Genomic DNA, 13,415 nt, shown 5'->3' with positions numbered 1-13,415 from the left:
ACAAAAAAGAGCTGAAACAAAAATCAAAACCAAAAAAACAGAGAAACACAAAGAAACAATACCATATAGATATACAAAATTCCTGAGATGAAAAGTAAAAAGGCTGGGAAACCTGTTCCTGATATTATGGATGCATCATAAAAAAAACGCAACCCTGTGTACATTTCAAAAGCAGAAGTAGTAAAAATAGCATACATGTTTAAGTAAACACAAAATGTTGTTGACTTACAAAGCATAAATAAAAGACTAAATGCATTTCAACAGTCCACTTCCTTGGGGGTCCTAACATAAACAGCAACACATAACGATAAAACATCACAAACAATGCAAGGAATGTATTTGACAGGGCCATGGCTGGTCTGTATTAATGTAAAAATCTGAAGAATATACCGGTAGTTGAAAACTTTTAAAATACATGATATATATATTTCTAAACAAAAATTATTAGCCAATCAAATCAATTAATAACCTCATCCTGGAGGCATTATATATTGTGAACCACATTGCTTCAAATTCTTCTTTGTATAATATTGTGCACATATAAATTAATAAATAAATTAACACATAATTCAATTAAAATGATTACAAGTTAAATGTATACAGATACATGAGAATATATATAAATTCAGACCTGTCGTGGCTTGAAAAGACATACAATCATCTTTCTTTCCCAACCCAAAGTTCAGCAAAAACTCTTAACACAGCCCACTTAATTAAATGTAAACAATTAAATTAAAAACTCTAACACAGTACTCTTAATTACTCTTAAATTATAGTACTCTTAATTACTTTTAACACAGCCCTCTTAATTGAAGTACTTTTAAGTACTCTTAATTACCTCCACAGGAACATCTGTGGTAGCTCATAGGATTGAGTATATTAAAGGAGGGTAGTCTCTTTATTTCCTTACATTTAAGCTGAGGTCTTAACAAGAGCGACCTATCAGTGTTCCTAGCTTTATGTAGGGCCTGCTTCAGAATTCTAGATGAATAGCTCCTCATTTTAAATTCTTCCATCAGTACATGGGCTTGTCTTTAAAAGTCTGTGATATCGCTACAGTTTCACATAGCCTCAACGACTGGGAATAAGTTCAGTTCCATTTCAGATGTTGAGGAAGAGAACTATCACAAGCCAACAGAGAATTAACATATGTAGGCTTCTTATAAAGATCAGGGCATATAGAGAATCCATCCCAACCAGTTCAAACATCCAAAAATCAAATTTGGTGATAAAATTAAATATTCTTGGATAGATTTGTGGACCTAACTAACCTATTCTCCAAATTGTATTAACAATTCTTCAAAACCCTTTCAAATCGTACCCTTTCAAATCCCTGTCACAAAAAAAACCTGTTGTCCAATATTTTATGGCCTGATTAACTATATTCAAAAAAATCTATAACGTTCCTCAACTGTGATCTAGTCTAAGGAATAAGAGCCTTCCAAAAGTGATCCACATTAGAAGCTAGAGGCTCAAGGATAGAGCTACACACTGAAACAATGGGTCTGCCTGGTATAGGGATAACATCTGGGTATGAATCTTGGGTAACAGGTAAAAGTGAGGTATCTTTCTGTCAGATCCCAGAAGGAATTCATACGTACATGGGGAGATATATCCTCCCAGTTACACCTCTTCTAGGATGTTAATAATGTCCTTCTTGATCAACTGATCAGGATTGGATGTGAACTTGGAATAATGTGAAGTATTTCTCAATTATCTTGACACTTCCTTCAAATAGTCACCTTTATCAAAAACAAAATGGCACCTCCCCCTTATCAGCAGGTTTTTAAATGATATTGTCACATGCACAAAGAGTCACCTTTTCCTGTCTGTTTAAATTATGTTGAACAGGTACTTTCTGATCTGCCAAACCATAGATGTTCCTAATAACAAAATTTTCAAACCCTGCACCCTAGGATTATTGGGAGTTGGATTAAAAGTAGATTTAGGTCAAAATGTATTTCTGCAATTTTATAAAGATGCCTCTTCCCCCTTGAAAAAAAATCAGCCAACTTGATCTTTCTAAACATTCATGGAAATTCTACCATATAATTGAACAGATTATGTGTAGGAGTAGGGACAGAAGACAAGCCATTCTGAAGTACTGAAAAGTCATAGTCTTGTGAATTCCACCTTAGATTAACTACTATTGAGTTTTTAAGATCTTTTTGTGATTTTCTGAAGGCCATGTCATCTCTTGTTTCCCAAATTTCTTTTCCTTGTGGGTTCCTAAAAAAGAACAGATTGAGAATCCGAATTCCTGTTTCCAGTGTCCAATCTAGAGCCAAAGCTTCTGTCCTTATAGAGCAGGGGTAGGGAACCTGCGGCTCTCCAGATGTTCAGGAACTACAATTCCCATCAGCCCCTACCAGCATGGCCAATTGGCCATTTTCTTCATACTCCCTAAAGTCCCTCTAAAACTTCTTGAATTGTATTTCTTTAAGGGCAAACTTACTTTCTCCATTTCCTTATCTAACATAGCTGGTTTTCCCTGAAACAGCATATTCTCCAAATTCACCATCAAATCTTTAAGATCTGACAGCTCATAACTCACCTACTTAATTTCTTCCATGGAGGTTTCAATTAACAAAGTCATTATGTCCATGGAGCATTTATTTAAAATAGCAAGCCATTTAGTTTTAAAACATCCATGTTGAGAAAACATCACTGGGTCCTTTCTTATTCTTAAACTACTAAAAATTTTGCAATTCTTACAATATTTTCAAAGGACTCCTGCGTGTGACTCTATTTTCACTTTTTCAATATTTGAACGCTTATATTTATCCCAAATATTTGAATAATCCTAACAAAATTAAATATTGGCCTTGACTTAATAGCTTTGTTAATTGAAACTTCCATGGAAGGGAATAAGAAATTAAGAAATTGAATTATGAATATTCAGATCTTAAGGATAATTAAAAGGTACATATAGAGGATAAGTTGTTTCACGAAAAATTAGCTAGTGGACCAAAGTCACCCAGTGAGTTTCTGTGGCACCTGGGAGGATTTGAACCTGGGTCTTTCAGAGCTGCTTCAGTACTCTGAACATACTGCATGGTACCCCAGAAAATATACCAACACTCCTTTCTTCAGCAATACAATACCACTATACCAGTGATGGTGAACCTTTTCGAGACCGAATGCCCAATTGCAACCTAAAACCCACTTATTTATCACAAAGTGCCCCGTGTTGGTAATTTAACCTGAATACTGAGGTTTTAGTTTAGAAAAAATGGTTGGCTTTAAGGCATGCGTTACTCAGGAGTAAGCTTAGTGAAGCAACCATGCAATGCTTCAAATGGGTAAATCACGATCCTAGGAGGATTTACTCAGAAGCAAGTCCCGTTGCCAGCAACCGAGCTTACTCCCAGGTAAAGGATCATGCCCAGGCCAGCCTAGATATGTGTGTGTGTGTGGGGGTGTGATTTTCCACCCCCCCCACATGATGAACTCTGTGCGCGAGTGCCCACAGAGAGGGCTCTGAGTGCCACCTCTGGCACCCGTGCTATAGGTTCGCCACCACCGCACTATACCATGCTAGCTCTCAAATCCTTTTGTGAATAGAAACACTCTGTGGGATCCAATCCATTATGTTCAGTAACATGTACCCACTATGTTTTGCCTATTCTCAAGTGTGAGTACACAAACAATCACATTTATCACATTGTACACTCATCTTCCAGTTATGAGGAAAGCAGCATGACAGACTGGGCACCTTTTCTGCCTGCGGATCTACTGGGGACAGAGCCGTTAAGCCCATGTAGAAAAATATGGCACTGTGCACTTATTTTTTAAAGAGACGTGTAAAAGGAAGACAGTAATTCTGGTATCCGTCAATACAGGCTCAGTGGATTATTCCCCAATAGTATTTCTTCATGGGAAATTGTAAAATGGATGCTTTGGTCACTACTCTGCCTTTCCTCCACCAGTACTAACTTGTTGCAGGAGGGAATTATAGGTGATATAGCTCCCTGCCTCATTCCTCTCTACTCCCTCTGCTGCCTTGAGCTCCTCTTCACTGGCGGACAATTCACTTGGCTTCTGTATTTGCAGCAGTGTCTTTTGAAGCATTGGCCCCTTCCGCACATGCAGAATAATGCACTTTCAATCCACTTTCAATGCACTTTGAAGCTGGGTTTTTCTGTGCAAAATCCACTTTCAAACAATTGTGAAGGTGGATTGAAGTGCGGAAGGGGCCATTGTTTCCCACTGGATTTCTGCAAGTGCGGAAGGGGCCATTGTTTCCCACTGGATTGGGACTTAAATGTGGGTTGTGAAACCTCTGAAACTGTGTCACAGGCGAACCCTCTGTATTGGCAGTTGCTGCCTTTTGCACCCTTCTCTTTCATTCTTCCTTACCAACTTCTGACATTCTCATCCCCCCTCCCCGCTTTGTGTCAGTCATGGGGGGAGGGGAAGCTGCCCACCAAGTAGTAATTTCACTTAGTAGTTGAAAGAAAGGAGGAAGGTTGGAGAGTAGGTGGGAGCTGTTGAGTATGCCATGGCAAAACCATACATGTGTATGTATGGGCTCTGGCTTAGTACTGCTCCTTCAGCAGCCTCTTTCCTCTCTACCAGCAGGGGGGAACCTACTGCTCCAACCCCCTTGCCACCAGCCTCTTCACCACCACCTGCCATCTTCACGTATCTCCTCAACTCAACTCCTCCCTCCAACTGCACCTCCTCAAACTCCAGCGCTGTCCCAGCTGGCTAAGGAGGAGAAAGAGAATGAGATGACCTCCTGCTTACCTGGCTGCAGTTCATGGAGGGGGAATCCTTTGGGTAATGCTTGTTGGATTCTTAAAAGCACCTAGTTGGGCTCTATAGAAAATGAAATGCTGGAATGGGTGGACATGAAGGTCATAGTTTGCCTAGCATGCGTATGCACACACGCACGCGTGCACAAATCCCTTAGGCCATCCCTGGATGGGTCACCATACAAAGTAAATTTGGACTTGTAGGCCACGATTTCACAAAGTTTGGGAACGACTCCTTTAAAGGCATTGACTTCTACTTTTGCCAGTCAGTCTCGTTCCTTAATTTCTGCTCTGTGGTTACAGCATAGCAGAAGAATGTGAAGGTCTATTCAACATGACAGTGATTCTTTGGGGCGTCTCTGCACTGCTGCCCCAGTCCCAGTGCTGACCTCCCATCATCCATTACCGGGGTCTTTCTCTGTGTGTAACTGACATATCGTTGTATCAATGCACCAATAACTGATTTAAATAAAGGAAACCTCAAACAAAGTGCCGATTTCGGTGGGACCAAAAAAATGTGGACTTCTCAAGCATACAGCAGCCATAACAGCTTTGTTGCAATTTATACCAGAATATCAGAATAAAAATGGTTTGACAAAGATTACGAAAATACTGGAAAACCACAGGAGGTGTATGGAAACACCGTGATGCTATGAGGAAGCAAAATGCTTCCCAATGGTAGTTGTTCCAGGGCAAAAAAGTTGCATGTAAGAACGCCATGACTGAGGTACAATAGTGCAGTGAAATGAATTGTTTGATAGGTTCCAGGAATACTCTATGCATGCAAGATTTTAAAACGACCCTCCTCCCAATCTGAATATAGTCTCTTGAAGAATTCTGACATAGGGCTTCGTTAAGCTTCCATCTGTGCCTATTAGTAATCTTTCTTGCTCATCCACAGAGTCCTTCTCTTTCCCCTAATGGGATATAGATAAATTAGGCTTTCAACTGATTAAAGGTTTTTAGCCAATTAGGTGCCTTGCTTTTATCACTGGAGACAATCTACGTACATTTATCTATTGCAAAAAAAAATCAATACTTTTTGAAAATCCTGAATGAAAGTCACCATTTATCTACGCATAAAGTTTTAAAAATAATTAAGAGTTAAAAATAATTAAAAGTCCTTTGTATGTTCAACAACTGTGATGCTCACCTTTCCCTGGCTTGCTTATATTTGTGCATTTAATTAGTGAGCGATATGTGAAAGAAAATAATTTTAATAGCGCTGTACTTCTGCAAATATTTTAAACATTATCAGTCTCAAGAATTGGGTATAGCCTCTTCACAGTTTCTAGCTATTTCCAAAAGACTTTGGCTTGGATCATATTATGCTGTTTGTTCCAGCAGTAGCAACTCCTCTGACAGAATGGTTTTTCCCATTTGTGGAGGTGGAGAGAGAGATTTTTTGCCAATTTCCTCCTCCTCTAGCTGTTGACTTCTAGTCAGCCCTCTACACTGTTCCTTCTGGCTAACCATCTCAAAGAAGCATGACTTTAGGGGCCAAAGTAGAGGGGTGGGGTTTTCAGGAAAGTTGCCTTCTTCTAGGATAACTCTGATGCTGTTGCCTGGGATCCAAACTTCTGTGGTTGGGATGTGCAGGTTTTCTTTACAAAAGTTCACAATGAAACCTCAGTAAGAGCCTATTTTTCATGGTTGTCTTAGCATGTGGCAGCCATTATTTTCAGTCAGCTGATATTACCTCCAATTGCGTTATTAGAAGTTGGGATAGCAGTGGTAACAGCATACCCAAGAACAGAAAGTAAGATGAAAATTAAGCATCACTAGAATCAGACTAAATTATGGAGCATGTATTTACTGGTGCAACCATCTTGTTTACCCATTGCCTGAATTCTAGTTCCCACAAGACCACTCTTGGGGTTCCCATGGATATTCGCTCCTCATCATCCTGTACCAGTTCCTTTTGGTCTTTTCATTGGACCTTTGCTCAGTTCTAGAACACACTATTGCTTCTGTTGACAGTTTGTGGAAGTAGCTCTACTATCAGTTGAACCAATTATCTTAGAACATGACATGTTCTACAGCAGTGATCTTAGAACATGATATGTTCTACAGCAATAGGCATAGTGAAGCGGGAAATCATATATTCTGCCTTTTGGTCGTAAGAGGAACGGTGAGGTAAAAGTGAAGCTGATAGATACTTGAATATATTTAATACTTATGTGTGGCTTGTAATTTGGATAAAGCAATCTATGCAACAGGACCACCAAGGGCAAGGGTATTGCTTTTTGCAAAACCAACAGAAGTCGCAGATTTTGCACAAAAAAAACCCTGAAAGTTAGAAAAGGGACACAGGAAATACCCTCCCCCTAAAATTAAATAAATGATATCTGCACCTGGGAATTCCACAGGGTTCACAGAAAACACATGTACTGGCATATCAAAAAGAAAAATCAGTTCATTTGATACCCACTATTTCAGGTGCCATTTTGGGTTGCTAAGGCAAGCCAAGAAATCAGTGTTGAAGCTCTCTTTTCATGTAGTGTTCTGTAAAATAATGTGCCTTCTTGCAAGCATTAGGGAAGCCACTAGGCACACAATCCTTGGAGAAGAATACTAATCCCTTCTGCAACACTGTTTACACCTGGGAGAAATGCAGCCAGCCACAGGAGCAGAGCAAGTGGGGGAATGAGGTTTTCCTTCCTTTTCAGCCAGGTCTGAAACTTTTTAAAAAATGTCTAATTCTGTGGATTGACCATGAAATCTAATAAGAGAATTTTTTTTAGGTCATTACTATTTGCTTGGCAAATAGTGCCTCAAGATCTACTGTAAGGTTATTGGGTGTGTCTTACTGTATATGTTTACAACCTATATTTCTGTAGTCTTTTCCATCTCAGCAATACATTGGTTATATTAAGAATATAAGAATCACCTTGCTGATTCAGACCTGGGTCTATTTAGTAGTGCTCTGTCTCTAATAGTAGCCAGCTTCATGTCCCTGGAAAACTTAAGGGTAGGTACAAAATGACAGAGTGACTTCCTGTTGTTTTATTTAGCTTCCTGTAATCAAACATTTATGTTCTGTGAATGTGGAGTTCTTGCTCTTAATTGTGATGGGCAATCACATCTCACAGATTCATCCTCCATGCATTTATCTAATTTTTTTCCAAAAAGTCCTGTTCTGCTTGAATGTCTGCTTCCCACACTATTACTGACTCATCCTCTGCCATAGTTGCAGGGGGTTAGAGGAAGTACTGAGGATTAAATACTGGCTTTTTAAAATATCTGAGTCAAAGCTTTTCCCCAACAGTCTGAAAAGGGAATGGATTAGTCTCATGAAAGATGCTTGCCATTTGTAGTAGCAAAAACAAAAAGAGAGCCAAATGCTAGGCATGGACTCAAATGACACTGGCTTTGCTTTTTAAAAAATTTCTCAGCAGCTTCCTTGGCAATGCAGTAGCTTCTAGAAGAGAGGTTGTGATTGGCCTTGTTTCAGCAAAACTGTAAATCTTGATCTGGCAATTAAACTGTTGTTCTGAATATTACTTGGTTAATAGTCTGGACATAAATTACGAGAAATCTAAGGGTGTTTTTTTTCATTAAAACCTGGAAACGCAGTAAATGGAAAATACATAGTCATAAATTGGAGCAGGTTAAACAATTTAAATATCTAGTAATTCTGTTCCAGTATAACACATTCTGGACTATTCATTGTAGGTCAGCAAAAGCCATTGCTAATGCATGTTCCTCAGCGATTACCCATTTTTTCTATAACAGGCGCAACCAATATATTCCCGCAGCCTTGAAATTCTTTAACACTAAAACAGGTGCTCATTTATCATATGGAATCCCTCTATGGATTGCAGCAGTTAATCGTTCCCTTGATTGTGTCCAATCCAAATTCTTGAATAAAATCATGGGGATACTGAGATGTGTTTTCTGATAGTTCCAAGCTGATCCTCCTATTGAATAGCTCCATCTTAGAAATGTGTGAGAGTGTAGCTAAATTTCTGCAGGAAGCCATTAAACCCCATCTTCCAAAGAAAGGGTGCTAAATTTTGCTCTGGTCCTTTCTACAGTTGTATTAGCTCTTTTCTTTTTAACTCCATGCAGTGTTGTATTGCACAATGCCATTTATTTTACATCTCTGTATATTTTAAATTAGTGTCTATTATGTATTACTTTACATCCTAGATGCCAATAAAGGCATTGGATTGGATTGGATTGTAAGCCTTGATGAAAGATTTTGCTAAGGAATGGGACATTTTCCCAGCCTGGGTCCTCTGACTGTCCAACTCATAGGTATTTTCCCCACGGCCAGTATATCCTGGGGTAAGGAAATGAACCATCCCAGTTTGGGCCATTAATTCCACATGGCTTACGGGTCAGGCCTGCCCTGCGAGATTTCCCTTATTCTGTGCCTTTCAAAAAAACTATTAAATTGGGGGTTCTTTAGGAGGGGAAAAGGTGCTGATCCCACTCCCATGCAAACATCGCAGGAGATGGACCAGTTTATTTTTCCTGCCTTGCTGGCTGCAGCCAATCAGAATGGTGGAAAAACGGGACAGTGCGCGCATGCATGGCAACATCAGTGAGGAAAATGAAAGTGAATTGGGGGCCGTGTGTAATCACCTGGAGTTCTTCCTCCCGGCCTGAACACGCTGCCGGGCTGCCGTGCGGAGGGAGGAACCAAGATGGAAACATCTCTATATGTATGATCCCAGTTTTCCCCCAGGATGTTTTGGCCAAGGGGAAAATGCCATAGACTCCAGGATCCCTGTCTTATGAAAGGACATATAAGCCCATTATACATGGAACACTTGCCTTGAGGCTCTTCGCTGCACAGTGGACTTCTAGTGGGGTCTCCTCATATTTCTCTGTTTACACATGAGGAGGCAGCCCAAAGCCTGCAGCACAGTTTGTCTGCTGAATTTGGCACATTTTTGGATACAAATCTGGTGATTGGGGCTGTGAATAGGGAGGACAGATCTTTCTACAAACCTGAAAGGGGCTTCAGATTTACCAAAAAATCTGAAATTTAAAAAAAATACAGTGAGGGATTAAAAGATCTGAAAATGATAAAAGGGAGCACCTGTAACTTTAAGCAATGGATTCCCTTACTCCAGGACTTGGTGTAAGGTGTGAGGTATACAATAAATAAACTTTGCTCAGTGGAATGTTAGGGTAGGATTAGGATCTACCCTAGTAAATCCAGAATTTTATAGATCAGTTTAAAGATGTATAAGTAAACAGAAGTTATTTTATCTCACCCATGGGTAAAGAATTGTTATCATATAATCGCAGCATATGGACTCTTCCGTTCAGTCTGATTTCCTGAACACAAGCCCATTTTCCTTCTTCCAGAGCTTGAACAATGGTACAATATGTCATGAAATACATAAATGAAGAAAAGAAGGTGGCCACACCAAGGCAAAACAAAGGCAAGGAACAGTGTAGGAGATGAATTCTTTAATATCAAAAATCTGTTTCCCTCTGCGCCATATATTTTCTTGCCTTCATGAGAAATATAAAGGCAAATTACTCATGCTTGCCCTAATAGTCTGCATCTAGCCCGTACTTTGGTGTAATGCATTCATTAAAAGCAGAGCTAGATTTAAGTCCAGTAGCACCTCAGAGACCAACAAGATTTGGAGGGATGGAGGTGGGGATATAAGTTTTCAAAAATCAAAATTCTGGAGCTTATGCCCCCCCTCCCCCCCAATCTCTGAGTCTGCCACTGGACTCAAATTTAATTCTTCTACTGCAGACGAACACAGCTATCCTTCTGATACTGTCTTTAATCATTCACCCATGGGACTGTGGGCTCACACAGTGTTTTGTTTAAACTGGGTACCACCCGGGTAAAAAAACCTCTGCCAAGTGCAGAGCTGCTTTGCAAGGTAGAAGCCCAATTTCAGTGAGTCACTGGGCAGGTACAAAGTCCTTTGGCTGAGTGCTTTTAACCCATGCTACGCATTTAAATCAAGCCTCTGTTCCCTTGACAGAGGTGGTTAACATTTACAAGGAGTTTAATACCAGAAAGATAATACCAAAAAAGCCAAAATTAATGGTTCTGTGGCTGTATTTGGAAGTGGAATAAAGGAGGAAAAGCCTGTCATGTTTTTATTGTTGCTCACCAGTTGAAGTGTTGAGAAAGTATGCTTGTAAGTGAAAAAGGTGATAAAATCATCTTGTCCTATTAAGGAACAGACAGTCACTCTTTGTTGTGGTTTTTCTGGTCGTGGTCTGGTAGACCTTGTTCCTAACGTTTCACCTGCATCTGTGGCTGGCATCTTCAGAGGTGCATCACAGAGAGAAGTGTGTTATACATTGTGTCCAGTGTGAAGGGAATGTTTAGTGGGGTATATATTGTCCATGTCCCGGGGTGGGGAACCAATCAGTAAGTGTTTTGGGTGGGACTTGTAGCAATATATACCCCACTAAACATTCCCTTCTCACAAGACACAGTGTGTAACAGACTTCTCTCTGTGATACACCTCTGAAGATGCCAGCCACAGATGCAGGCAAAAGGTTAGGAATAAGATCTACCAGACCACGGCCACGCAGCCCGGAAAACCCACAACAGCCACTTGAATCCAGCCATGAAAGCCATTGACAAGACAATCACCCATTAAACAATTTTCTATCCCTAAAGGCTTAGCTCTAACGTAGGTATTTAGATATAGAAATGGGAAAATAGTTTCAGAGAATTGCTTTGTTTGCTTTTCATACAAAAAGAACTTATCCGTTTGCAATCTGTTCTATATGGCATGCGATCTCAATTTATTCTCACAAAGAATGGGGATCCACGTGGGGGTTTCAAACACTAATGTGGAAGTCGTGCTCATGATGTCTCTTTGTTGATTTGGCAAGGTTATAACACCTATCAGTGGGATTTTGATCTGATCAGTAGAAACAGCTACTGTAATGACATAGAAAGGACTGAGGAGTGTCTGAACATCTATTTTTGTCAGGTTTTTCTAAAATTATTGTCCCCAGATTCAGCGCAGAGAATGTGGGACACAAAGGAGTTGAAATGGCTTCTCAAGGAAGAGGCTTCTAGTAATATGTCCCCCGATGCCACGGCATCGCACTCAGTTTCTGTTTTGGGTTTCTAATTATGGATTTTAATACAAAGCAAATGACTTGTGTGCGAAATCGAAACAAACTGACATTAAATGGGCATGTCTTCATGCGCTCAAAAATACTTCTGCTAGCTTGCTAAATGTCTGCTCTGCCTTCCCCTCAGGGTGAATGTTCCCAGAAGTGCCGCGACATCTTTGTGTTGGAGACTGTCTGTGTGGCCTGGTTTTCCTTTGAGTTTGTCTTGCGCTCCATCCAGGCAGAGAGCAAGTGCGCCTTCTTGAAGACCCCACTCAACATTATAGACATTTTGGCTATCTTACCTTTCTACATCTCTTTGTTTGTGGACATGGCCTCTTCCAAAAACAACAGCAAGCCTGGGGGGAGCGGAGTTGGAAATAAGTATCTGGAGAGAGTGGGTCTGGTCCTCCGATTTTTGCGAGCCCTGCGTATCCTGTACGTCATGCGGTTGGCGCGGCATTCCTTGGGGCTGCAGACTCTGGGACTTACCGTGCGCCGCTGCACACGGGAATTCGGACTCCTCCTCCTTTTCCTTTGTGTTGCTATGGCGCTTTTTTCCCCATTGGTTTACCTGGCAGAGAGTGAAATGGGAGCCAAGCATGAATTCACTAGCGTTCCTAGCAGTTATTGGTGGGCTGTAATATCCATGACAACTGTTGGTTACGGCGACATGGTGCCTCGTAGCATTCCAGGACAAGTGGTAGCCCTGAGTAGTATCTTGAGTGGCATTTTGCTGATGGCTTTTCCCGTCACTTCCATATTTCACACTTTTTCCCGGTCGTACACAGAGCTTAAAGAGCAGCAGCAGCGAGCTGCAACTCAACAGTTTCATCAGGTAGAAGAAAGCACCCAAATCAATAATGACGACAACACTCAGGGAGAAGGAGCCTCAGGGCCACAAGGGCTTAATGAAGAGATGCTCCAGACTGACACTGAACAGGGAACAAAGAGTTATTGACGTCAACCAAATGAAAATCTTGCAGCAACACTATTGGAAAAGTAGGCATGGATATGGAGATATCGGAATTGCCTAAATCAGAGGAGTTCTGAACCACAGTGAAGGAGAAAGGCCTGCCTCTGGAGCAATGGCGTAAATGACAGCTGAACAAGATGCTGAGGACAATTCAGTTTCATCTTTCTTAGAACACAGAGACATTTCAGCACCAACATGTTGCTGCTTGGTCTTTTTTTTTAAAAAAAAGCGGCTAAGACACATTTCCACTGTACGGGTGTAGTGAGACATAATAAAATTGCTAAAGAAGATGTTTATTTTTTACTAACAGGCCCAAATTCAGGGTGAAGTACGTGTTATTGACTGCAAAAACATTGGCAGCAAAGGAGAGATTGCACAAGAATACTTTCCCCCAAACCCTGTACCACTGATGGGTCCGTGGTGTTACCCTTCCAAACTGTGTGCTGAACAGGGAAAGAATTCACTTATGTCAAGGGTTATGTTATCGGCAAATGCCCTGCAAGTCCATCTCTAGTTTACTTTTCTGTTTTATTGCCTTTCTGTTTATTAAAGAAAAAAAGCCCAAACTACTATTTTGGCTGCCTGGTTACAGGTGCTTTAGCTTTTTATGCATTACTTAGTGA

General features: G+C 40.6%; 1 protein-coding gene across 1 annotated transcript in view; it reads left to right on the top strand.

Moving 5' to 3' along the window:
* The window catches only part of KCNG2 (potassium voltage-gated channel modifier subfamily G member 2), a 36,570-nt gene extending 23,490 nt beyond the window's left edge, over positions 1-13,080 (top strand). Inside the window, exon 2 of the mRNA XM_048507144.1 lies at positions 11,965-13,080. Coding sequence (XP_048363101.1) covers positions 11,965-12,777 — 813 coding nt within the window. The 3' untranslated portion in view covers positions 12,778-13,080. The remainder of the gene's footprint in view (positions 1-11,964) is intronic.
* The last annotated feature ends 335 nt before the right edge of the window (positions 13,081-13,415 follow it).

Source organism: Sphaerodactylus townsendi, linkage group LG09 (assembly GCF_021028975.2).
Source record: "Sphaerodactylus townsendi isolate TG3544 linkage group LG09, MPM_Stown_v2.3, whole genome shotgun sequence".
In the NCBI taxonomy this organism is placed as follows: domain Eukaryota; kingdom Metazoa; phylum Chordata; class Lepidosauria; order Squamata; family Sphaerodactylidae; genus Sphaerodactylus; species Sphaerodactylus townsendi.
Note: the sequence above shows the minus strand (reverse complement) of the source record. Positions and strands in the feature narration are given on the sequence as shown.